The following is a 25,544-nucleotide window of genomic DNA, read 5'->3' as shown; positions in this document are numbered from 1 at the left end:
GGGAGACCCAACTAAGAAACTCATGGGCTCACACATTTTAATAAATAATCATTTTGATTCGAACCTCTTTATTTAAGGAATCGTAACTATATTTTTAATATATATATATAAGTTAACATTTACATTCATGTATGCAAGAAATTTATTAAACTAATTCAAAAATAATTTAATATAATTGTAAAATTTTTAAAAGTTATTAAAATATTAAATAATTTCATTATTAAAATCTCGGGGTGTTACATAAATTTTCATTCGAAAGTTAATAAAAAGAAAAAAAAGAGATAAGAATTAGAACCAAAAAGAAATTTTCATTCAAATCGTTATTCCAACATTCATCAAAATGTTTCGATGGAGGGGATCAACTCTCATATTAAACTTCTTAATCGTTATTTCTCGTGGTTGGAATCAGTTCGATTTGATTGGTATTTTATATAATCTAATGCTTTATATACCGAGTTCAGTTTAGCTGGAATAATGCTCTCGTTTTCAATTTTGTTGATGCGATAGCAAACCAAATCATTTCAACACAAAATACTAACGCAAGGTACATTGGCAACATAACAAAACATTGATGCAACAATTGTAATTTTTACATCTTCAACAAGCTTGCTATACTCTTAGAATTGGATGGCTTCCATGATGAATTTGCTAATTCAGAGATAAAATTGTACAATTAATTATTCAAATTTACTTAATAAATCTGTAGGATTTAGTTGATAAATTGAGTGTTTGGGATATGTAATTGTTTACTTGGCTACTAAGATCAAGGCAAAACCAAGACCAAGAAATAATTGAATATTTTTTTCTTCACTATTTGGTCCGTGATTTGGATTTTTTTTCGTTACTTGTATTATAAATCAATGTTGGTATAAATCTTATGTATACGCTATTGGTTTAAATTCACTTCATGTTAATCTAGCTTTGATTTTATTTTCATTTAGGCAAAGCACTTTCTGTCGAAGAAAGCAAAGGAACAGTCGAAGAAATTGCAGATGAGGTGTGTCTTGAATGGCTAGTTCAACAAAAATAGAGCTATGTAGTATTAATTAGTACCTTATACTCAACAGAGAACCAGTTGAAGGTGTGTCTTGCACCTAGGGGTGTCAAAGTCAAACAAATCGAGTTGGATCATTTTCAAGTTCGAATCATATATAAATGTGTTAATAGACCCTTAACCTGAACCTGACCTGTTAATTAAATGGGTCAAAAATTAAAACCCCAACCTAATCTGTAGTACGTCGGGTCAACCTGCTAAATACCCATTTAACCTGCTTTTTTTTTGTTTGATTATATTGAATTTTTTCAGATCATTGAACCCATATATTTCAGGTCATTTGACCCATATATTATATTCACATTTCATAATAAACATGCTTTCAAGTTCAATTATCATCATTCATCATATTCATAACAAGCAAAATATCACAACAAATTGTTAAGTTGACAAGCCAAAACCAAAAGGTCAAAAAAGTCAACAACCCTGTTATAGCTTATTTGCCTTTTTAAAAAATTAAACACACTAACTGCGAACAGAACAAAACCTCAAATTTGAAAATAAAACGCTTATTCTTGAATATAAGTTGATTGTTGACTTATTGTGTGCTTTTTTTTTTTTTTTATATAATTTGGCTTATCTATTTCAATATTTCAACAATATCAATCCTGGATACGAACTTCACTTACCTTGTTTTCTTTGTAATTCTTCCCTTGTTCTTCAAATTCTCAATTTAAGATTTACTTTCTCTACTGTTGTTCGTATAATTCCTCAATTAATTTGCAATTTTATCTTCTCCAATTGTATTTCATTTAAAGCTGTAATTTTGTGAGATTCTCATTGAAAGGAGCAATGTCAGCATTTATGGCGGCGTTCAATTCCTCCCCCTTTTCAGCCCTATTTCTTACCTGCAAGTAAGTTTCCCATTTTTCATATATCTTTCGAATGTAATTTTAATCCACAATTTGGATTGTAATTGGACTAAAAGCTAGTTATAATATCTAATGATTTTCGAAATTGTTGATACTATGAAGTATTTTAGTAGCCAACCCTAATTTTTCATTTTCCAGAAAGTGAATTGAACATGTGAATTTGTAGGAAATTTTGTTGCTTTGTTAACTCCACCAGGATTTCACCTTTGAATGCTTGGAGGAACTTGGAAAGTTACATGGGTTCATTTTTTCTAGTGTTTTTCTATGTATTCACTTTATCATGTATTGCGTCTTAATTACTCGAACATGAAGATAACTAGTCTTTGGGTTAGTCCCTCCCACTAGCTATAATTGGGATTGGTAAAACTTTTAGGGATTGGTAAAACTTTTAAGGTTGCGTTTGTAACAAGCATTTCATTTCAAATTATAGATTTTAATTGTGAAATCATTAACGAAGAATTTAGGAATGACAAGATTTGAGAAGTTATTATCAAATCCTCATCTTTAACCAATTTCATAACAACGGTGATTTCAATCAATTTTAAATTTGATTTTTTTATTTGCCAAATACTAAATTTGAGACAAATCTATAGTGTCAAATAAAATCATCATTTCCTTGCATAGCATAAAAATAATCATCAAATGGATAATAGAATTGGCCAAAAAAGTTTATTATATTGCTGAGGCTATGAATGAAAGGATTTTAAAGTAGGAAGGGAAGGGAAGGGAAGGGAAGGGAAGGGAAGTTTAACTTAATCCGAGAAGTAGGATACTAAAGGTGAAAGACAAGGGGAAAATATTCAGTATGGAGATTTTGTTTTAGTTAATAAATGGCTTCTGGATTCTTGAATAAATTTCCAAGTTTCTTCTTATATCATGCTTTTATTTTCAATCACTTACGGCCGGTTTGGTAGTGAGGTAATAAACGGTGGTAATGGAAATGAAAATGAAAACTAGTGTAATTTTGGTTGAAAAATCTCTTGGCTACCTTGATGGTCATGCTTGTCCAACTTTAATCATCTCATTTTCTTCATAGTATTCATTCTAATGCATTATCAGGTGGTATCAGGTGGTAATGGAAATTTATAAACAAAAAACCTTTTTGTGATCAAAGTTTCATCTCCATAGGAATGACATAGAACTTTTGATGAAATTTTACACCATAAATCATTCTCATTACCACCACTTAGTACTACTAACCAAATGGGCCGTTATAGTATATGCTCAGTCAATACCCATTTCAACGTTTGCATCTTGGGCTCTTAGCTGCTTCCCTCTTCCTACTATGCTCATTCTTTTTTTGATGGGTACTATGCTCATTCTTTTTTGATAGTACTATGCTCATTCTTAAATACCCAACATTGTTAGTTATGACATGGAGATGGCCTTCCTATTTGATTTTCTGTTTACTTTTTAGGTCAATATGATTACACATTATTCCCATGGTTCCTCTCATTTTGGTCCATTCACATTTGATCGAGTCGTATATGTCTCCGTTTATGGAAAAAAATTGAGCTAAGTTATTAATAAATGCTTCAAGATCATTGACTCAAGTTTTTGGAAGAATGGAGGAAATGGCCAAGGACTATTCAAAGGATCCACCTTGAGGGACTCATAAAGAGGCAAAATTGTAATATTGTGTGAACATATTATGCCTAGTTTAGATTGCTGTAATGAACATGTCTAGCAGTCGTAGTCACCATCAAGCACACTCAACATTACCCGTTTGGAGTAGGGGCGGGGGTTTCAATCATGGTTGTTGGGCCTTAAGTCAATACATGTTACTGTTAGGGAGGCCAAAATCCAGCAATTTACAATTATTTACGGCCCGTTTAGATAACCGTACTGATTGGAGGTAATGAGAATGATTTGTAGTGTATATATTCATGATATGTATCATGTTATTCCCATGGTAATGAAAGTTTTACATAAAAAAGTTTTTTGTTCACAATTTTTCATCACCACCATATACCACACGTTCAAATGGTAATGCATTGGAATGAATTTTGTGAAGAAAATAAAATTGTTGAAGGAGAATAAGCATGGTTATTAAATTTGTCAAGTTTTTGAAAAGGAAGTCCAAGAGTGGTTTTTGAAAGGGGAATATCAAGTTTTAACAAGTTAGATTTTTGAATTTAGGGAAAATGGGGAAGAAGAGACCTGCAACTGTTATTATGCTCGAAGGTATTCGCAGTTAGTAATTACGAACAAGGTCAAAAAGGTCAACAGCCCTATCCGCAGTTATAAACTAAGAACAGCTTCTTTGCCTTTTCGCAGTTACTAACTGCGAACAAAACAAAACCTCAAGTTTGGAAATACAACGCTTATTTTTGGATATAAGTTGATTGTTGATTTATCTCGTGCTTTTTATAATTTGGCTTATCTATTTCAATAATCTTGATATTGTTTATAACTCATGGGTCGGGTCTCGTCAGGTCCAACATAATCCAGATATTAAGTTGTATCATCAGGAGATGGTCTTAGATAAAAAATTTGTCATACATAAAATTTGAACAAAATAAGGTTGTTATTTCAAAAAAAGTTCTCAAAATGAACTTGAGTTAATTTTATTTTTCAAAATAAGTGTCTCTCAGTCAAAGCCTGAGGATTGACATTGTTCGTTGTTTCTAAAAGCGGAAGAATTAGTTAGTAAGTCAAAAAGTTAGCCTAATTATCGTGCGCTGTTAGTCTTACTAACAGCGGATGAATATCAAACTGAGCCAAAAAGCCTACCCAACAACCATCCGTTGTTACTATTAGTGGGCAATTATTAGGCTGACTTTTTAAACCAGTTTAATAATTGCACCCTTTTAGTAACAACGAACAATGTTATTCCTTAGATTCTGGTATATGGCACATTTTTTAAAAAAATATTTTAACTCGTTGCTTACTTTTGAGATTTTTATTAGAAGCTTACTTTTTAGATTTCTTTTCATATATGTTTACATTCGGGTGTTTGAGTAAGCTTTGGATATGATATCTCGAGTCGAGTTAACGTTGACACTTTTATATATGTAGTTATCTTGAAAATCTGATTTAATTTTTATATGCAACCGTAAGGTGAAGTTAAGTCACATTCAATTTTCAATTTTCAATTTTGAATAATTGTACCTTGAAATAGAATGCAAATTTTCAAAACATCTCATTTAAACGGTAAACTTAGACTAAATAACTCAATCAAACTAAGTAAAACATCTAATTTGATATTTAAATTATCCATTTTTAATTACTCTATATTTCACGTGTCATTTTAAACGTTAATTTCACAATTTAAATAATAAAACTCACACTTTAAAGTGTTTATGAAAAATCAATTAGACCTTGTGTGTGAGACGGACAGATATAAGACGGACACGTAAAACATACTCACAAAAGGAAAGCCGCTTGAGATTTGTTGTGTTCTTCCATTGTGTACCAGACACAGTGAAGAAGATCCTCTCTTTCAATTCTCCCTCCCTTCTTCTCTATCTCAAGATACGACCTTGTCAAATCCGTTGACTATCTTCAAATAAATAATCATTCCCTTCATACTTTCACGTTTCTTTCTCCTCCCCATTTTAATTTTTTATCCCCATTAAAATTCATCCGACATCGCTTCTGGACTTTTACCATTTTCTTCTTTCATCTCTTTTCTTAATACTGGATAAGATAGTCAATTTCTTCAAACTTGATGATGAAAATTACATTTCTTCAACTTTATTAAGGTAATCTCTTTTTGGGTGCTTTGTTTTCTACTAATTCTTGCAATGTACTGTTAAATTTCTTGATTACTAGTTTTTTAAGGTTTTCAAATTAGTTTTGGTTATGGGTTATGGATGTTATTGTCAATTTGCTTGCTTTTTATTGTTGTTGATTTTATTATTACATTATATTTGATGGGTTATTTTTTATTTTTATTGGGTTTTTTTGTAAACTGCTAATTCTTGCAATGTATTGTTAAATTTCTCGACAACTGCTGTTTTGGGGTTCTGATTACTGATTAGTTTTGGTTATGGCTGTGATTCTCAATTTGCATACTTTATTATTGCTGTTGATTGTTATTAAATTGAATTTAATGGGTTTTTTTAGTTGTTATTGGGATTTCTTGAAATGGGAACTTATAATTTAGTGAAGAATTGTTGTTTTTGAGCAACATTACCATCTGATTTCTAATGCCGTGAGACATTGTATGTATAACCAAATTGTATGTTGAAGTGGATATGTGTCTAATAATACTTGGTAGCCTTCCTACAATATTTTAGATTGTTTTGTTATGTTAGACATTATTACATTTCTTGGACAAGATCATCATCATCGTGCCCAGTATATTCCGCTCATAGAAGTTATTATCACAGTTCGAGGAGTGTTGGAAGACGGCATATCATACCCTTAGTAATGGAGATAAGGAGGTTGTGGCTAGTGAGACCCTCGGCTCATTTCATGGACTAGATATTACGGTCTTAGATAACGTATAATAGTTTTCTCGGTTAATCAAATGCAAGAAAGCCAATAACTTTTCATAGTGGTAGATCTTTGTAGAGTTCTAATCGTTTAATTTCGATTTCAGGGTGTATAATACTCGAGTTTTACCTTGAGTTTGGAGTTCACTGTGGTTGTTTTGGTTCAAAATTTTTGTGTATATGCTGGTTAGAAGTGTGAGGTACCATCAATTTTTATCACTATAAGTTCGAGGTATTGCAAGTTTGGCTAGAAAGATTAGACGACAAATACTTGTGGTTTATCTAGTTGTGAACCATGCAAGAAAAGAGGTTTCCAAAACGTTGATTGTACTTTTAACATTCATATGTACGTCTGTATGCTACATAGAGCGAGTCGGGTTCTCAGTTGCTTATACGATTGCTGCTGATGCTGCTGGTGTTAATCAATCTAGTAAAGGCACGATACTTTCTACGTTCTACTATGGATATGCCTGTTCACAAGTGCCGGGTGGGTGGGCAGCTCAGAAAATAGGAGGCAGGCGTGTGCTTTTGCTTTCATTCGTCTTATGGTCTTTGACTTGTGCTCTAGTCCCATTAGATCCTAATCGGGTTTTTATGTTGGTTATTGCACGCCTTCTAGTCGGAGTAGCTCAAGGCTTTATCTTTCCTTCGATTCACACCGTATTGGCCCAATGGGTTCCTCCACACGAAAGATCTAGATCCGTTTCTCTTACTACGTCTGGGATGTACCTAGGTGCTGCTGCAGGAATGCTTGTGCTTCCGAGCCTGGTGAAGTTCAAGGGCCTCAGTCTGTCTTTGTAGCCGAAGCAGCACTTGGAGCCATGTGGTCGATGCTTTGGTTTAAATATGCATCTGACCCTCCTAGATCAGAGCACCCCAAAGCCGCTGCTTCTGGTTTCGGAGAAAATTTATTGCCCTTCAAAGGGCATCACAAGTTCAAAGTCGAGAATGGAGGGGGTTTAGTCAAAACTTCGAAGATACCTTGGAAGAAGATTTTGGTTAGCTTGCCGGTCTGGGCTATAGTAGTCAACAATTTCACATTCCATTACGCTTTGTACGTACTTATGAATTGGCTACCGACATATTTCGAGCAAGGCCTAAAACTTAGTCTTCAAGATATGGGTTCTTCCAAAATGGTGCCGTACCTCAACATGTTCATATTCTCAAATATCGGTGGGGTGGTTGCTGATCATCTCATCACAAGAAAGCTTATGTCTACAACTCGGACAAGAAAGTTTTTAAATACGTTAGGATTTATCGTAGCTTCCCTTGCATTGATGGCGTTGCCCATGTTTAGAACCCCTGGTGGGGCCGTGTTCTGTTCTTCCGTAGCACTTGGGTTCTTGGCTCTCGGAAGAGCTGGGTTTGCCGTGAATCATATGGATATAGCTCCACGATATGCTGGAATCGTTATGGGAGTTTCGAACACAGCCGGTACACTAGCTGGTATCGTTGGCGTTGAGCTTACCGGTCAACTTCTTGAAGCTGCAAAAGTTGCTAATTATGAGATCTCTAGCCCGGAAAGCTGGCGATCAGTATTTGTTATTCCGGGTCTTCTGTGTATTCTTAGTTCAGTAGTGTTCGTGCTTTTTTCAACCGGAGAAAGAATATTCGACTGAGTTACGCTTTCTAAATGTGATGGTTATGTTTCAATATAGAGAATTTAATTCAATAACGTTTCGATTATAGAGAATATCGAGTTTTTTCCATCTGTTAGAGCTTTGTGATGGAGAATTGCGTATTTCGTTGACAAATTGTGGTTTGGGGAGAATTGCGTATTTCGTTGACATATTGTGGTTTTGTTTACACCGAACGTATAAAATGGAAACGCGCTGAGAACATATCCTGGATTTCAACCAAGATAACTTCTTAAGATTAACTTCATGTTGTATCAATTAGTTCTTCTCTTGCTGGAAAAGTTTATTAAGCAGAAAATGCATAATTAGCCAAGATGTAGGGAAAATTTAGCAATTTAGCATATATTTGATTGTTTGTATCCATTGTTAAACATTTCAGATGTGCCCATCTTTTGTAATTCTTTAAATTCTGCAATCACACATCTTGCCTGTATTTAGCCTTTCTCTTATTATGAAGTACCAATTTCTGTTCTTATTTTTTTTCTGATTTTTTTTTTCAGATTTGACGGTCACATGCGGCTCATATTTCTGTCGTAGTAAACTCAATAACATTTTTAGTACAGGCTTGTGGAGTTAGCTTTGGCTTGACTCAGTCTTATTCGTTGTAGGAACTTCTACCGATCTTTCTTGAGTTGAGGGACTCGTTTGCCGCGCTCTCCTTTATGAGTATGAGTCGTTGTCTTTCTTCTCTTTCCAGACCCTGCTCATAGTTTTCTATGAGCGGGATGCAATGGGTATAAGGATGATGATGATGTAAAACGGTGGTATTATAGCAAAGTGTCTAGGATCTGCAGTTGCAATCTGGAGTTGGAATTTTCTGCTTTCTAAAATTTATGGATGTTTCATGGTTGAGGATCAATCTCGAGCCAAGGGACTCTTTAGCCGCATACTCGTTTATAAGTATGGGTTGTCGTCTTTCTTCTCTCCACAGATTCTGATCATAGTTTAGTATGAGTAGAATACATTGAGTACAATGATGATGATTCATAAATTTGCAAACATTAAGCTTATATTGCTGCATCAGTAATCTAAAATGCCAGATGGTGATGGACCTGTTTGCTTGTGTGTCGACTCGTTTTGTGTGTCTTCGTATGCAAATGTGGATGCATATATTCCATTCCGAACTCTTGGTAGATGATTAGAAAAAGGCATATGAAGAACAGTAACAGAGTAATTAGACATTTGTGGCAATTGACAATCTGTTGTGGTGAACTATTCCTTACACTTTACATTTACAAAGCTTCAGTAAATACAAAGTTGCATTTATTTCCAAAGCTGAATTATCAGTGACCATAACTTAAGTTCATACATTGTAAAATTAGAGTTTCCTTAGATAATTACACATCCTAGTTTCTTTCACTTTCCGGGAACAAAGTTGGTAACATAAGCCCGGCAATGTTAGCCACTGGGTCAGCAAGGTGGTCAGAGAGGCGCTCAATGGGAGCCTTTTCGAGAACAATAGCTTGAACATTGGTGCTGTAATCCCGGCATTGTTAGCCACTGGGTCATCAAATTGGTCGAAGAGGTTCTCGATGGGAGCTTTTCCGGTAACAATAACTTGCACAGAGAATCCAAACATATGCTATCAGCTGTGGACATTCCTTTTTCGGGATAATGACCCCCATAAATCTACATGAATCAAATCAAAAATAGAAGTATAGAGAAATGCTCTCCACCAGTAGACACCCAGATTATACCCTTAGGGGAAGTAATTTGAAGGTCAAATATCAAAACCATAGAATTCATCTTGAATTAAAGCCGCCATGCAAGCGTATATTAATCCTCTAATCTCGGAAAGGAGTACATACCCACATCGTAAGAATGTGCCACATTTGAGTTCCAAGAGCAATACCATAATAGTAAACTCCGTCGTGGAATGAGCACACGGAGAACATCTAACTAAATTGTGTTTGCAATAGTATCAAAATTCATTTAATTCTTCCACAGTCGAAGTTCCACTATCGTCCCAAGTCAGTAATCTTAGAATCAAGTAAACATCTCTGCCTGCATTTTGTTGTAATTGGTCTTCCGTAAAACTATGTACATGACTTTTAATCATAATCGAGCTATATCCGACAACTTTCTTCACTACAATCCTCTTCATGGCTTCCCTCACTCGAACTGCATCCTCCCACCGACCCGTCATCTCATATATACGACCTAAAATCACATAGGGTAGAGATAAATACGGCTCTAACTCCACCAGTCTCTTAGATACTTTCTCAGCAAGTCTCAAATCTCCATGAGCTATACAAGCATGAAGCAAAGATTCCCAAATTGTTGATTTTGGTTCATACGGCATTTTTTCAGTAACTTCCATTGCCTCATAGACATTACCATTTTGACACAATAAGTCCACAAGGAAAACATAATGCTCATAGCACGGTACTAAACCATAATATTCATCAATCTTTGAAAAAATAGCCACTCCTTCATCAACAAAACCTCCATAACTACATGCTCGTAGAACTGCTGTTAGTGACATATGATCAGGAATTAGACCTCTATTATGTAATTCTTGGAAGGAATTTATAGCCTCAACTAATCTCCCGTTAAGGGTTAATCCCATGATCATCGTATTCCAAGCTATCAGATCTGGCTGAACCATATGTGTGAAAATTCGCATCGCGTAATCTATAAACCCAAGCGTTGCATACATGTGAACAAGAGAACTACAAACTATTAAATCCATTTCAAAACCTAATTTGATTGCCAAAGTATGGATTTGAGTTCCTTGTTCTACTTGTATACCAGTAATGGATGCCACAATACTGCTTAAGGTGAACTCAGTAAGCCTAACATCCTCCCTCCGCATGAGCACAAAGAGTTCGATAGCACTCTCACTTATGCCGTGAGATACATAGCTCGAAATCATAGAATTGTAAATTGCAGAGTCAAATCTGTCGAGTTCGGTGAAGAGCTGAACTGAATGATCCAGTCTGTTGGATTTCGAGAACAGGTCAATAAGGGCACTTGAGACAATGGAATTGCTAAGAAAGCCAGCCTTGATACAGAGAGCAAAGAGCTGCCTACCTGTTTTCAAGTTCTGTAAATTTGTACAGCAAGTGATTACTGCAGAACATGTGAACTGATCAGGTGAATATCCTAAGGATCTCATTGAAGAAAACTTAGAAAGTGCTAACTCACTAAATCCTGCTCGACAACAACCCGTAATTAATGAATTCCAAGAGATCAAGTCCAAATACTCCATACTCATGAACACACGAACAGCATAGTCGATAAGACCAATCTTACCATACATATCGATTAAAGAATTCCCGAGAACGACATTCGACCTGATTAAGCCACTTGTAATAATCCTACCATGAAGCTCCTTGCCGAGCAGAGCGTCAAACACCAGAGATGTAATGATCGAGTAAGTATAACTGCTCGGCTTCACTCCAATATATAACATTTCCTGGAATCCTTCCCTCGCTAAGTCGCTCCGCCCAGAACAAACATACCATGAAATCATGGAATTCCAACTCACAACATCTCGTTCAGGCATTTTCTGAAATAGGGAATGTGCCATCTCATTTTGGCCACAGTTAAGCAAACCCTTCAAGCATATATTCCAAGATATGCAATTCTTCCTCTGTATGTCACCAAATGCTTTAAGGATGTCATCAGTGGACTGGAACCGAATATAAAATTGAAGGCAGCGATTTCCTAAAAATGTGTGACCATTGAAACCTACTTTTATTAACTGTCCATGAACCACTTTGGTAAGATTCAACGACTTAGATGATAAACAATGGTCTAGTAAGTGAGAGTAAAAGGTAAGTATTCTTGGAATGTCATGTAATTTCTTTACCAATGTATACATACAAAAAACTCTCTTCAATGAAACTCAACCATAGTGCCACTATCTTTTCCTATATAAGCCCCTGTAAGTCCACAAGAAACAGATATAGGAAAGATTCCTCAATAATCAATATCCAAAAGGACTGCTTTCGATAAAGCAAGTTGAATAAGAAAAACCTGCAATGAAATTAACCACTTCACATCAGGCTTATGCACACAGTTCTTTACATAAGACTATGATATCAAACCTATGATACTTGGACTCTTCATTCTAACTCACTTACCCATGTCTGCTAGACACTTGGACATGGGTATGACACTAAAACACTTGATTAAGAGCTAAAATCATAAATAATTTTCACAAAACCGCCAAGTGGATACTTAAGACCTGTGTTACTTGAACTTGGGTACTAACGTCGGATACTGGTACGTGTTTAAGTGTCAGAAACGTCTAAATATTCAATTTTAGACCTAAAATTAAATGTCTAAGTGGCATACAGCCATACCAATGTCCGAGTATCAAGGATCGAACACGGGTACGTGAAGCAAAATGAAGAGTCCTGTTTGATCCCAAGTCTGAATAACTTTGGTCAAGAGTAAGGACAACTAAAACCAATGGATCAACTCTTCTCAAGGAATGAAATTCATTAGTCAAAATTCAAGGTTATCCTTAAAAAAGAAATCATGGCTTAGCTTAGAGATTGAGGAATTTCAAGTTCATCCTTATAACAGGGGTTCAATTACCATTATCCACGAAATTCATTCTCTCTCCAATTCATAAAAGAACAAGGTTATGCCTAAAAACAATGAACTTCCATATCTGAGAAAAATGCAATAATGCTCAATATTATTGGTCTCTCAACTTGTTCAACAAAAATTTTACATACAACTTTCGATTAAACCAAATGACTCCCATATAAGCTCCTACCAAGTCGGGTTCAGGGGAATCGAAAGTACGTAACTTATCCTTGTAAAAATCAATAAGCTATTAGCATTTACATTTTAATAGCAAATATCATTTGCAACTTTATATAGAAAAGAAATGCATTAAACAACAACTACCATTTATTACTCTTCCTAATGCAATCAAGAAATACCCATCTAGGTAGGGTTTGGAGGTACGATAAACCAGCCATAACCATGTAAATGGTAAGAAGAGATAATTTCCGATTGACAGTTCAAAACAAATATCATAAACAACCTCACATAAACAACATAATCAAGACTCTATAGTGGAGAATGATAAATAAAATTTTACTCCATTTTGCTAGAAGAGAAATTGGGCAATTAATGGAAGATGAGAGAAGTATGAACATACCCAAAAATAGGTGCAGCGAGGAGAAAGAAAATGGCACCCATAGCACCATCGCTCCAGGTTTTGCCGTCGATGAGGATGAGGATTGCTGCTTCTTTCTGTTTCAGCTTAGAAGGTTCTTGAGCAAGTTTCAATTTGATAAGGGCTATTCTAATAAAATACATTAAAATTTAAAATTAAAACCCTACAAAAATTATTTCAAATTCAATCTATTAATAAAAAATGATTCGAGTTCTCTCGATTTGAAATAATTATGTATATAAAAATCAAACACTGTCAAAATCTATTATAACATTTGAATGTACACTTTTAATCTCTATTAATATTTTAGAATTTTCAATTAAAATAGAAAATATAAGTGCAATGCATGTCCTTGACAATACATTCAATGCGCGCCAAAAAAAACTAGACAATTTTCAATAAAACTAATGTAACAGGTTTTGACTTAATTATTAGTGTTCCGATTAAATAAGACTCGATTTTCCAATGTTAATTCTTAATTTCATTATAAACAAAATCATACATACATCATCCTCCATGTTCTTAAAGAGTTCACATGCATCATCAATTAAACTCCCGTTACAAAGTTTAATTAGAATATGCTACGTATAGAAATTTGGATTAATCTTTTGGAAGGTAGAAATGCAAATGGTGAGATAGATTTGTGGGCACACATTAGGGATGGTCATGGAGCGGGTCTGGCCAGACCCGAACCTGGACCCTTTTATTTTTTATGGATCCGGACCCTAAGGGTCCAAAATTTTCAGACCCAGACTGGTCTAGGGTCCTTAATGGGTCCTTAATAGGTCTGATACAAATCCTCTTTGATTTGTCAAAATGAAACCTTTTGCGAGTCTTTTTGTATTTTTGTAAGCAACTTATTATCATATTACAAACACTTGTTCGAGTCCATAAAATTCAAATACAAAATAATTACTAAAAGGTAAAAACACTTGTCCAAATACATAATTAAAAATCAAATATAAAAGACTAAATGAGATACATAGTTTATATTCAATAACATTACAAATTACAATCAATTTTGATCAATCTTCTTCAACTTCATCAAGATCCTAAAGGAAATATCAAACAATTATAAGTTAGTTTTTCAATAAAGAAAAATAAATCCATTAAAGTTAAAGCGTACTAGTTGAATCGCATCTATTTGTTGTTCTTCATCAACATCCGAATCATTAATTACTATAGAGCAAGCATAAGCATCTTCCGAAAAACCTTATAAAGAGATTTTAAAAACAAAAACAAATTAAGATCACCAACCAAAAACAAAACCAATACTAAATCAGTAAAAGTTAGACTTTTTCCTTTTATGTCTTCCATCATCCAATTTTGTAAACACATTAATGCTTCCACAATTTGTGAATGAAGTCTTGAACGATGAGGGCTAATAACTCTTCCTCCGGTACTAAAAGTACTTTTTGAAGCAACGGAAGAAACAAGAATGGCAAGAATATCTTTCGCAATGTTTTCAAAGTCGGATACTTCGTATTTACTTTCCACCAATAAAGGACATCCAAATCCTCATCATCTGATAATGGTTATAAAAATCTAATTCACACCTATTCACCTTTCTAACCTTAGTTCTCTTAGATTGAGCAAATTCATCTTGTGCACCGTCTATAGAACTTGGTGCAAGTCGTTTCCTACTTTGCCCAACATCATTCACATTTTTCACAATATCACTTTTCCTTTGATATTCCGCAACCAAATTATCAAGACACCTACGAACTCTTGCTATTTCCATATCAACCTCATTAACATCAAAAAACTTCCTAAAATAAAACTCCACACAATCCATTTTATTTCTTGGATCTAAGATAGTATCAATAGCCAAAAGTTCACACATATAATCCCAATACTTGTCAAATTTTTCAAGCATATTTTCTGTCACCAATCAAATAATTTTAACATCACTTTGTAACCACCTACCCATAGCAAGCTTAATCTCACAAATCCTTCGGAAAAATGGATTGATAGTGATAAACTTTCTTCCAGAAAAAACATTAGTTGTACTGTAAAAAATTTCTAACTTATCACAAACAAGCTCAGCTAATTCCCAATCCTTATCAATAGGAACAACAAAATTTATCTTTTTATTCAATCGCTTTAACCTTGAAAACACATCTTTAAACGGCAAAACACTTTTAAGCATCAAGTAGGTTGAATTTCATCTTGTTTTACAATCAAGACTAGGCATTTTAATGTTAACTAAGTCCACAAAACGACAAGCCTCCTCAAAATTTTCAATTCTTTTAGGAGTTGACATCCAAAAAGACACACAACCACGAACTTTTTCAATTGCAGAACTAATAACCCCTAATCCATCTTGAACTATTAGGTTCAATATGTGAGCACTACAACATAAATGCAAAAGATCACCCTCAAGCATCAAAGACCTTTTCTCAAACTTATCCACTAAAATCTTCATCATTGCATCATTAGTAGTGGCAATATCAACAACAACAACAGATATTTTATTTTCTAAACAATATTGAGACAAACATTTCATCATTACCTTTGCAATAACACCTCCGGTGTGAGGACAAGGCACATAGCAAAACCTATATAGAATAATGTAATATATGTTTTAGTCAAAGGATAAATGATAAAATTAAAAGTAACATGATTACATGAGTAAATAAGTAAGATTTTACCTTAAGGTGCGATTTCGTAAGACCCATTGTTTATCAATAAAATGCGAAGTTATGACCATGTAACCCTTCTTCTGGTTGGTTGCAGTCCACATATCAGTAGTGATTGCAATTCTACTTTCATTATGCTTGAGCAATTTATGTAGAGAAAGTTTTTCTTCTTTAAACATCTTCATGATATCTCGCTTTAATGTGGACCTAGAAATCATCTTAAAATTGCAATTAAGGCTTTCAACAAACCTCCTAAACCCAATATGATCCACCATAGACAATGGATACTCGTGCATAATAACCATGGAAACTAATTCCCTTCTCAAAAAATCTTGGTCGAACTCTTTAAGTTTGCTTTTACCACTAAATTCCAGAGAACTTGACCCATCACATTCCTTCTTAACTCTTAAAGTTGTTTGACCACTGCAAGATTCAAATGTCTTCCTGAGCAAACTTTCTATGCGTGTTTCAAGAGATGAGAAGTTCCACTACTACCACCAGTTACTAGACTAACACCACAATGCTTACAAACAGCTCATAAAAAATGAGAAAGAAATTAGGGTTAGGCAGAATAAGATTGAGAAGGTAGTATGCGAGTATCCAGTATGGGCTATTGGGCTGTATGCCTGTATGGCACTATATATTAATAATAAAAAAATTAATATTAGAATTTAGAAATCATAAATTCATAATATAAAATTTAAAAGTTTAGGGTCCGGGTCCGAGTCTGACGGGCGGGTCTAGGGTCTGGGTCTCGATGTCGGGTCTGGGTCTTCACTTAGGACCCGGACTCAGACCCATCAGATATTTTTTGGATCCAGATCCGTCTGCGGATCTAATGGATCTAAAAAATTAAGACCCAAACCCTTAAAAAAGGGCGGGTCCAGAACGGGTCCAACAGGGTCCTGAACCCATGACCATCCCTAGCACACATTCCCTAGCACAGATTGATGGATCGTATTAGGAATCAAGAGTTTAGGAATAAACTAGAGGTAGCCCCTATTTCTGGAAAAATACGCAAAAATAGATTGAGGTGGTTTAGACATGTACAGAGAAAGACTTTCGCCGCCCCTGTGAGGAGAGTAGAATGTATTATAGTAGAGAGTAAGAAAAGTCGAGGAAGACCCAGGAGAACTTGAGATGAGCAAATAAAAGTTGACTTACATGAGTTAAACCTCTATGAGGACCTGATTAGGGATATACATAGTTGGAAGCGTCCATGTTTTTTAGACTACTGATGCCTCTTAGATTAACTTTTGGTGTTCTTGTCATCTTTCTTCTCTCGTTTCTTTTATTATTAATTTTTTGTTTTTTTTTAGTTTATAGTTGGTTCTACTTATTTATTTTATTTATAGGCTTTTAATTTATCTTTTCTGTATAGTTACGTTTCTTTATCTTCCTCGAGCGGAGGAACTCCTTTAACCGCGCTTTTCTTTATGGATATAAGTTGTCGCCGTCCTTCCCTTCCAAGACCCTGTCTATAGTTTTTTTATGAGCTGAATATACTAAATACTTAAATAGGATGATCATGATGATGATGATGCTCTTCTAAGATGAACAACTTCAATCATCTATGATACCCCATCATCATCTCATACGTCTGTGATTCAACTTAATATCACAGTCCATTATTATCAATTTATTTAATTTGTTATAATAATTACTCATTTATTAGACTTATATTATTCAATAAATATTAATAAGCAATTTTTTATTTTTATAACAAAAAAATTATAGCTAAAAAGATATGGAATCGCCAACAACTACCGCACTAAAACACTAAACAGCAGTGTGTTCAAGCTTTTCTTCGTGACCGACAATTTATATCTTTCCGTCTTATTTGTTAATTATAGTATATTTTAATTTTAATTTTTAATAATATGTTTGTATTGCTATATTTATATTGTTTGATACAAATTATTATTATATCTTTATCTCCTTCATAAATTTATATCTTATTCATATATAATTTTATTACTCACATGTTTTTTTCTTTTAATCATTTACTTTTAAGGGCCATATATAACCCTATTAAAAAATACGTGATTTTAACATAAATAAAGAAATTACGCAAGAATTAAATTTATTTTTTTTTTGTTTTGAAAAAAAATAATAAATTTGTTTAGAGTAAAAACTTTTATTAGTTGATATTATTTTTTCATCTAAATACGATTTCTTATAGTTAAAAAGTATTCTTAAAATACGAAATCAACATATATCTACTATAAAATTAATGTTATTTTCATGTTAATAGATTTTTTTAAAATTTATAGTATATCTTCCAATAATATAAAGAAAAACATTGTGTTAGAAAATGGAAATATATGAAAATTTCCTAGCTACGAAGCAATTTTCAAACCTACTACATGGGAATAATTGTCATCACAATTAGATGATGACTAATAAACCATTTTTCGAATATTATTAATAAATATGATTGGTTAAAGTGTCATAACACCACATGTATTAGAAATATATACACTCAGTTGGAATGTCATTACACCACAATAGTATTGTAGCATGTAAGAATTAATGAGGTGTCAATTAGAAATGTAGTAGAGTATATGTAAATACGATAATTTATAAGTTATTTTATGACATAAATATTCAAGTGTAACATGTATTATGAAATAGATGAAATAGCAGATATAATATAACAAGGTTTAAGTAGTGTGCAAAAAATATTGAGAAACTTTTTTAAGTTACTTTGATTTTAAAATGTTACAAATTACAATGTTAATAAAAACAATTATATGCACCACTACACATTTTATATATTGCTAATTTATCGAATAATGATATTTTTCAAAAGTAACATTTTAGGCTCACTAAAACATTGACTATTAGTCTACTATACTTAAACTGTTACGTTAAATATACCTAATAATTCTTTACGTACTTTTAACTTTAAGACTTAAATCACTTTTGACCATCATTATTTTTTAGTTCTCAAAATTTTAAATTTCAAATTTATAATTTGAATTAATAATCAACCAAAAATTTACAAACCTATATCAAATATATTTAGCAAAACAATTGTCGGTTCCTAAACCAATACCCCACCAAGAACTTTTATTATTTTTTGTAAAGAACTCCCACCCAAAAGCAACATGCTAATTCGAAGAATACATCAAGCCAAATAACTCAATAAATCATTATTTTCTCCTCACTAAACAAAGTGGGACCCACTATTTTTAATATTAATGGTTTAACTTGTGTTGTTAGACGAAGGCTTACAAATTCAACCCATTTGCTCTTTTTCGTTGTAGGAATCTCAATATTTGAGCATTTGCCAAAAGCTAAAGAATACTCTTTAACCGCATTCTTCTTTATAGGTACAAGTTATTGCCTTTTTTCCCTTTAAGAGCCTGAGCATAATTTCCATAAACGGGGCACATTGAGTATGATGACGATATAAAAAAGTGGTACCCACACAAGAACAATCATCTGGAAAACACCCTGTACCAGTCAGTAAACACCACAATCACTACCCCATAACCTCACTATATATATACACTCTATCCCACTCATCACATGCTCTAACCTCCCCACTTTTATTTCCGACCCGTCTTTTCATCTCACCCACATATTCTTTTCACAATGCGGGTTTCAACGGTGTTGATATCTTCACTCCTCCTCATCTCCCTCCTTATACCCGCCACGACCGCCTTTAACATCACCCGAATCCTTAAAAAACGACCCGAATTCTCTAAATTCAATGAATACCTCACAAAAACCCATCTTGCAAATGAAATCAATCGTCGGAATACAATTACAGTTTTAGCCCTTGATAACTCTGCAATGTCTTCATTGCTTGCTAGAGGTTTCTCTCTCTACACTCTACGTAATGTTCTCTCACTACATGTTCTTACTGATTACTATAGTGCTAAGAAGCTCCACCAGATCACTGATGGTACGTATTCTACTGCTTTTTTCTTTTTACCATTCTTAATTTTTTTTATATACAATATTAAATATGAAAAATTAACATTAATAATTCAACATTTTATCTATTCACCATGAATATTTATAATCTCATCTTTGGATCATTTTTTCATAATTTAACATTTTTCATACATTTGCACATAACATATCATATTACTAATAATAAGTATTAATAGGATATGATATCAAACGCCAGGAGACAAAGGTTAGATTCTTTACAAAGAAATAAGGGCAAATGTTACATTATTAAAAAGTTATCTATATTGTCAATTTTCTCTATTTAATATAGAAATATTTTTTAAATCCACATCATGAATTTAAGTTTTAAGCTGAGACTTGAGATCTAGTTCGAAACTCATTCAATTCTTTATGTATAAGGGCGGATCTTCATGTGGGCCTAGCAGGACCTAAACCTAGATTACCAACTTTATTTACAATAAAATATTGATTAAAAGATCTAATCATCCACATGAGCCCCAATTATAAGGGACTAAGAGAGTGTGTATAATAATTGAATGTTCGACAAAATAACTTATTGAATAATTTTAAATTATTTTGATACAAATAGAAGATAGGGTGGTCTAAGCATCCAATGCTATAGTAATTGGTAAATTAACTGGTTAAAACAATTTATTATTATGAATAAGCTGTTAACCGCTCATAAATACAAGTTTAAAATTAACAGTTGGTCTAGTCAAATCAGCGACTGTAATCAGCTACTAACTATTATCTGTTTGTCAAATTAGAATCCCGATACTAATGTTAAGTATACACATACACATTACAGGTACAACAGTGACAGCCTCATTGTTCCAATCATCAGGAGATGCAGATGGGAACTCAGGATATGTGAACATAACAGACTTACACAAGGGTAAAGTCGGTTTCGGGCCAGTTGATTCGGGTGATTTAAATTCGTACTTTGTAAAATCAGTATTAGAAATGCCATACAAAATATCAGTGATTCAAATAAGTCATGTACTTGATTCTGAAACTGCTGAAGCTCCAACGGCTGAACCTACTAAAATTAATGTTACGTCTGTCTTAGCTGATAGAGGTTGCAAAGAATTTTCTCACTTGCTTGTTTCTACTGGTGCTGATAAAACTTACCAAGTAAGTTTTAATTTTCTTTTTTATAACTCTCTTATATTTGTGTCTGTTTTATTGAATTTGCTTTCATATAAAAATAATCGTTAAATTGGTGTTAGTGAGGCAATAAGAAAAAAAAGTGGACCAAAGTAACGGGTCGATTGGATATTACAAAAGTTAACTTAAATGGTATTAGGAGTGAAAATGTGAATTAATAATCATAAAAAAAAAATTGTATATAATATATATATATATAGCTCGTCTTATATGAGACCGTCTCACCATAAGACAGGTCCATATAATAGCCTATTTCTTCAATTGATTATTTTAAAATCATAAGTAATCGTTTAAAATTTATAAGTAATCATTTTAAGACAATAAAAAATAATTATATTAAAATTATAAGTGATCACTTTAACGTTATAAGCAATCATTTTAAGACAAAAAATATATATTGAGCCAGCCCAATAAAAATGGTCTCACCGTGAGACCGTTTCATTTAGAAATTAGTGAATATATATATATATATATATATATATATATATATATATATATATATATATATATATATATATATATATATATATATATATATATATATATATTTTCAATATGGGCTAGACTTAGGGAAGACGAGGCTTAAAAAGAATAGTGAGAATCAAACTTTAGACCATTTTGGAAAAGTTGGTACACACTTACTTGCTCCAAGACAAAACTCCATTTTCCCAACAAATACAATATCCCTCTTGCTTATTTACCATTATTTTCTATTTTAATTTATTTTATTTATTTTACATTATTTTTTCTTGAAATTATATGACACAAATATAACACAAATATAAGTTTTTTTTTTTGGGATATATCAGGCAAACTCATAATAATACAAAACACAAGGTATCAATATTGAGAAAGATGAAAGAGTATATTATAATACACTAGTACTACCTAAAAGTTTGTAACCAAATCTAAATAATTAATAGGTCTGATTTTTTGTAATAAATAAATTAGAGTATTTAATGTAGCATAATAAATTAAATAATAAATGTCAGTTTTTGTCAAAAAAAATTACGTGGGATCTACTCTTTTATACGTGTAATATAATACTCCCTCCTATTCAGCTTATGTGTCTCATTTCCTTTTATGGTCAAGTCACTTTAATTGTCTCATTTCTATTTTTGGTATGGATTTTTGACTTTTATGCCCTTAGTAACTTTATCTTATTTTCAATTATATCTTCCATTACTCATACTAATTTTCCTCCCTTACATTAAAAAACCCATAAAATCACTCTTTTTCCCACCCATAGGGTCCCACTTTTGACTCTCCTTAAAATCCGTGAAAGATCAAATGAGACTCATAAGGTGAATAGGAGGGAGTATGAACCAAACAAGCAAAGTAGGTGATTAATTAATTTGGTATTAGTTGCTAGTTTATAATGTGGTCGAGTTTTACGTCATATATGACAACATTGATGAAATGAAGTGTTAAGTCGACTCTAATCTCTGAGTTTTAGGCAAATGTCTATTTTGCTTAGGGTTTGCTACACTATGTAATTGAAACAAGGGTTTTTTTGAATATTGTATAGCAAGTTGAAAAGAACGACAAAGGAAGTATTAAAATGTTGAATATTAGAGAATCGAGTTTTATTTCATTTGATATAAATAAAAAAAACTTTCTTGTGATCAAAGTTTCGTTACCATGGGAATGATATGAAACTTTTAAAGAAATTTTATATTATAAATCATTTCCATTACCACCATTTAATATTCCTAACCAAATGGCCCATATAATCAAATTATTATTAACATTGACTAAATTATTATTGATTTCTTTCCAGGAAAATACAGAAAGTGGGTTAACGGTGTTTTGCCCAAGTGACGGCGCCGTCAAAGCATTTATGCCAAAATTCAAAAAATTAACAGACGCTAACAAGACGTCGTTAATCTTATATCACGCCGTTGCCATTTACAACTCATTAGGTTCACTCAAATCCAATAACGGAATCATAAACACATTAGCAACCGAAGGTTCTAAGAAGAAATACGAATTTACCGTCCAAAATGACGGCGAAACCGTCACGATAAAAACAAAAGTCGTAACGGCAGAAATAACGGGAACGTTAGTTGACCAAGATCCATTTTCAGCTTTCAAGCTAGACAAATTTTTACAGCCGCCAGAACTGTTTAAGCCGTCAGCTGAAGCCGATGATGAGCCGGCTTCGGCTCCTGATGCGGACGCGCCAAGCCCTGAAGCCGATGGACCGGCTTCTGATTACGATGATGATGTAGCTGATGATACAGCTGAACATAAAAAGAAAAAGAAAAATGCGGCAGGGAAAATCAACGGTGGAGGACTATTAGGATTTGGGGTTGTATTGTGTTATTGTATGCTGGCGGTGTTGTAGATTAAATCTCATAAAAAATCAACGGTGTGATGTGATGGAGATATAAATCAGTGGGTATTAGCTGTACATTCTTGTTTTGGTGTGATCACCGACAAATATTGATTGGATTATTGTCACATGATGAGATGGTGGGAATTTTTATTTATTTTTTATTTATTTTTTGATTTTTTTTTTATTTTTGTGTGTGAACATTAATAATTGGTCCACACTTCACATGAAGGTTATGATTTTTGAATTATTTTTTTATAATAATGTATGATATTGATTTTTTTTTGTTGGAGTGTTGTATGAATATTGAATAGATACTTTTTTTTACTCAATAAAGGGTAATAATTTATGTGGAAATTATAGAAAATAATTTTTAAAAGGTAAAACAATTTAGATATGAATTATCAATTTTCTTCCCTTTCTAAACTCTGATTATAATTTTTAATGACCGGAATACACTAGATACGATAATAATATGTATCATCCCTATAGGGATATTACATTATATAATGATCTGTTGGTGGGTTGACATAATATCAAAAATCAACGTGAAAGAAAGTTGTCATACTCATACTAACAAGTTAGAATAGGGTGTAAACTGACTCTTTTGTCAAGGACTTGATACTGATAATATGATAAAAAATCATGAACTTTAACTAGACACCTAAATTATAGTTGACTCGGTTTATGGACTCTTAAGTAATAAATATACTATATACTTCTATAATGTTTTGTATATTTGCTTATTATTTCCTTTGTTCCAATTTACCTGCAATATTTGTTTTTTCACGCAATCTAATGACTAATTTAATTATTAATATCTCTAATTATGTATGATAAAAAATCATTAAAATTTGATATTAATAATCTTTGCAATGCGACGAATCAAACAAGATCTCACTTGAATATGTTTGAACTTATAGATTAAAAATTAATTACAAATTAAAAGTTATAAATAAATAGTGATATTTTTTCTAATGTTACACCTAATATAAAACGGAATAAATATCTCTTTACACAAAGCAACAATTATAATTAACTTTCTTGAATTTCTAGTTAGATAGGATTATTTTTGTGCACATGAACTATTGAGAAAGTTAGACAACAAGAAAATATGAATCATATTAGAATAGAGAGAGAATAAAACATGGGTGGTGGGAGGAGAAATAATTAAAGGTGGAGAAAGTAGGTGGAACAACATTCTTAATATAGTAATATTGCCATTTTTCTAAGAACAAAAGCAATACCACTCATTAAAGATAGAAAAATATTACTTAGGAGGAAATTTTTAAAAATACATAAAAGTTAAAATATACTTATAATTAATTATCTTATTAGATTTGTCTTATATAGGATTTAATATATATTTTTTTTGTAATTTTTATGAAACATATTTATATATGCTAAGACTAAAACTATGGTTTAAAAACTATAAAAATTCTCTTACTAATAAATTTTTGCTTCATTAATTTATGTTAATATCAATGTACCATATTGACTTTGCTAAGTTTTTATTTTAAGTTAAATACTCATAAAACTAGTTATTTTCTCAGTTTCATTAAATTTATCTTTTTTATTTTTTATCCTATCAATTTTGTCTCGTTTTATTTTTCACCACTTATTTTTTCTTTAAATTTTGTCTATACATTTAACTTACTATGTCACCTTATCCATTTATCATCTACTTATTTTTTACCTATTTTTTTTTATTTTCCCTATAAAAGGAATTTGATGGTATAGAGGGAATATAATTGAGGTGATCAAATTGCAAGTTTAGTACTCCTAATATTGAATAGATTTGCTTTTAACGAGTATAACTTCACTACTCTTTGTAAAAAGGTTCTTTAGCATGTGTAATAAAACAAAAGCTACCATATTTACCCAATCAAGAAGCCAAGTATATATATGAATAGGGGTGTTTAAAAGTACTCAATCCGTCCGATCTGATATAATGATCCGTTGACCCGCTTTATAAATGGCAGGTTAAAAAAAAAATTTAAAACCTTGGGTCGGGTATCTGACTCACCTTAACCGGGTCGGGTCATGGACCTATTTAAAATTGATCCGGTACCCGTTAATTATCGCTTAATAGTTAATATTTTTAGTTATTTCTTTTTAAGGGTTTTCAGTGAATCTGTAAGAGCACCATTATTCATGACCTTTGTAGAGGTCACATGACCAAACTATAAGGAAAACCCTAATAATGGTAATCTAATATTAGGTTGGTTAAGGAAAAGATTGGGTAAATAGGTCTTGGGCCGATCCGTTCTAGTGAACGGTCGTCCCATTTTTTTTAAAAATTTTTTGCCACGTGTTGGCTCCTGATTGGTCGTTGCA

At 32.6% G+C, this 25,544-nt stretch overlaps 2 protein-coding genes and 1 pseudogene across 2 annotated transcripts; 2 read left to right on the top strand and 1 right to left on the bottom strand.

The window, feature by feature from the left end:
• Positions 1–1,640: 1,640 nt before the first annotated feature.
• Positions 1,641–8,439, top strand: LOC130806063 (probable anion transporter 5; annotated as a pseudogene).
• Positions 8,440–9,183: 744 nt separating this feature from the next.
• On the bottom strand, positions 9,184–13,276 carry LOC130806062 (pentatricopeptide repeat-containing protein At1g43980, mitochondrial). The gene is made up of 2 exons (XM_057670974.1): positions 13,125–13,276; positions 9,184–11,983 (listed from the first exon to the last, which is right to left on the bottom strand). Exon 2 carries the CDS (start codon positions 11,826–11,828, stop codon positions 9,924–9,926), a length of 1,905 nt encoding a protein of 634 aa, XP_057526957.1. The 5' UTR covers positions 11,829–11,983; positions 13,125–13,276; the 3' UTR covers positions 9,184–9,923.
• Positions 13,277–19,036: 5,760 nt separating this feature from the next.
• On the top strand, positions 19,037–23,561 carry LOC130806061 (fasciclin-like arabinogalactan protein 2). The gene is made up of 3 exons (XM_057670972.1): positions 19,037–19,694; positions 20,514–20,839; positions 22,653–23,561. Exons 1-3 carry the CDS (start codon positions 19,382–19,384, stop codon positions 23,217–23,219), a joined length of 1,206 nt encoding a protein of 401 aa, XP_057526955.1. The 5' UTR covers positions 19,037–19,381; the 3' UTR covers positions 23,220–23,561.
• The last annotated feature ends 1,983 nt before the right edge of the window (positions 23,562–25,544 follow it).

Source organism: Amaranthus tricolor, chromosome 2, assembly GCF_026212465.1.
Source record: "Amaranthus tricolor cultivar Red isolate AtriRed21 chromosome 2, ASM2621246v1, whole genome shotgun sequence".
NCBI lineage: Eukaryota > Viridiplantae > Streptophyta > Magnoliopsida > Caryophyllales > Amaranthaceae > Amaranthus > Amaranthus tricolor.
This window is presented reverse-complemented; position numbering and strand designations above follow the sequence as displayed.

Bases quoted from the DNA above. Each gene is read 5' to 3' on its own strand.
- LOC130806062 (XM_057670974.1), bottom strand. From the start codon at position 11,828: ATGTATACATTGGTAAAGAAATTACATGACATTCCAAGAATACTTACC.
- LOC130806061 (XM_057670972.1), top strand. From the start codon at position 19,382: ATGCGGGTTTCAACGGTGTTGATATCTTCACTCCTCCTCATCTCCCTC. The intron at 19,695-20,513 runs GTACGTATTCTA...TACACATTACAG, and splicing joins GCTCCACCAGATCACTGATG to GTACAACAGTGACAGCCTCA. The intron at 20,840-22,652 runs GTAAGTTTTAAT...ATTTCTTTCCAG, and splicing joins GTGCTGATAAAACTTACCAA to GAAAATACAGAAAGTGGGTT.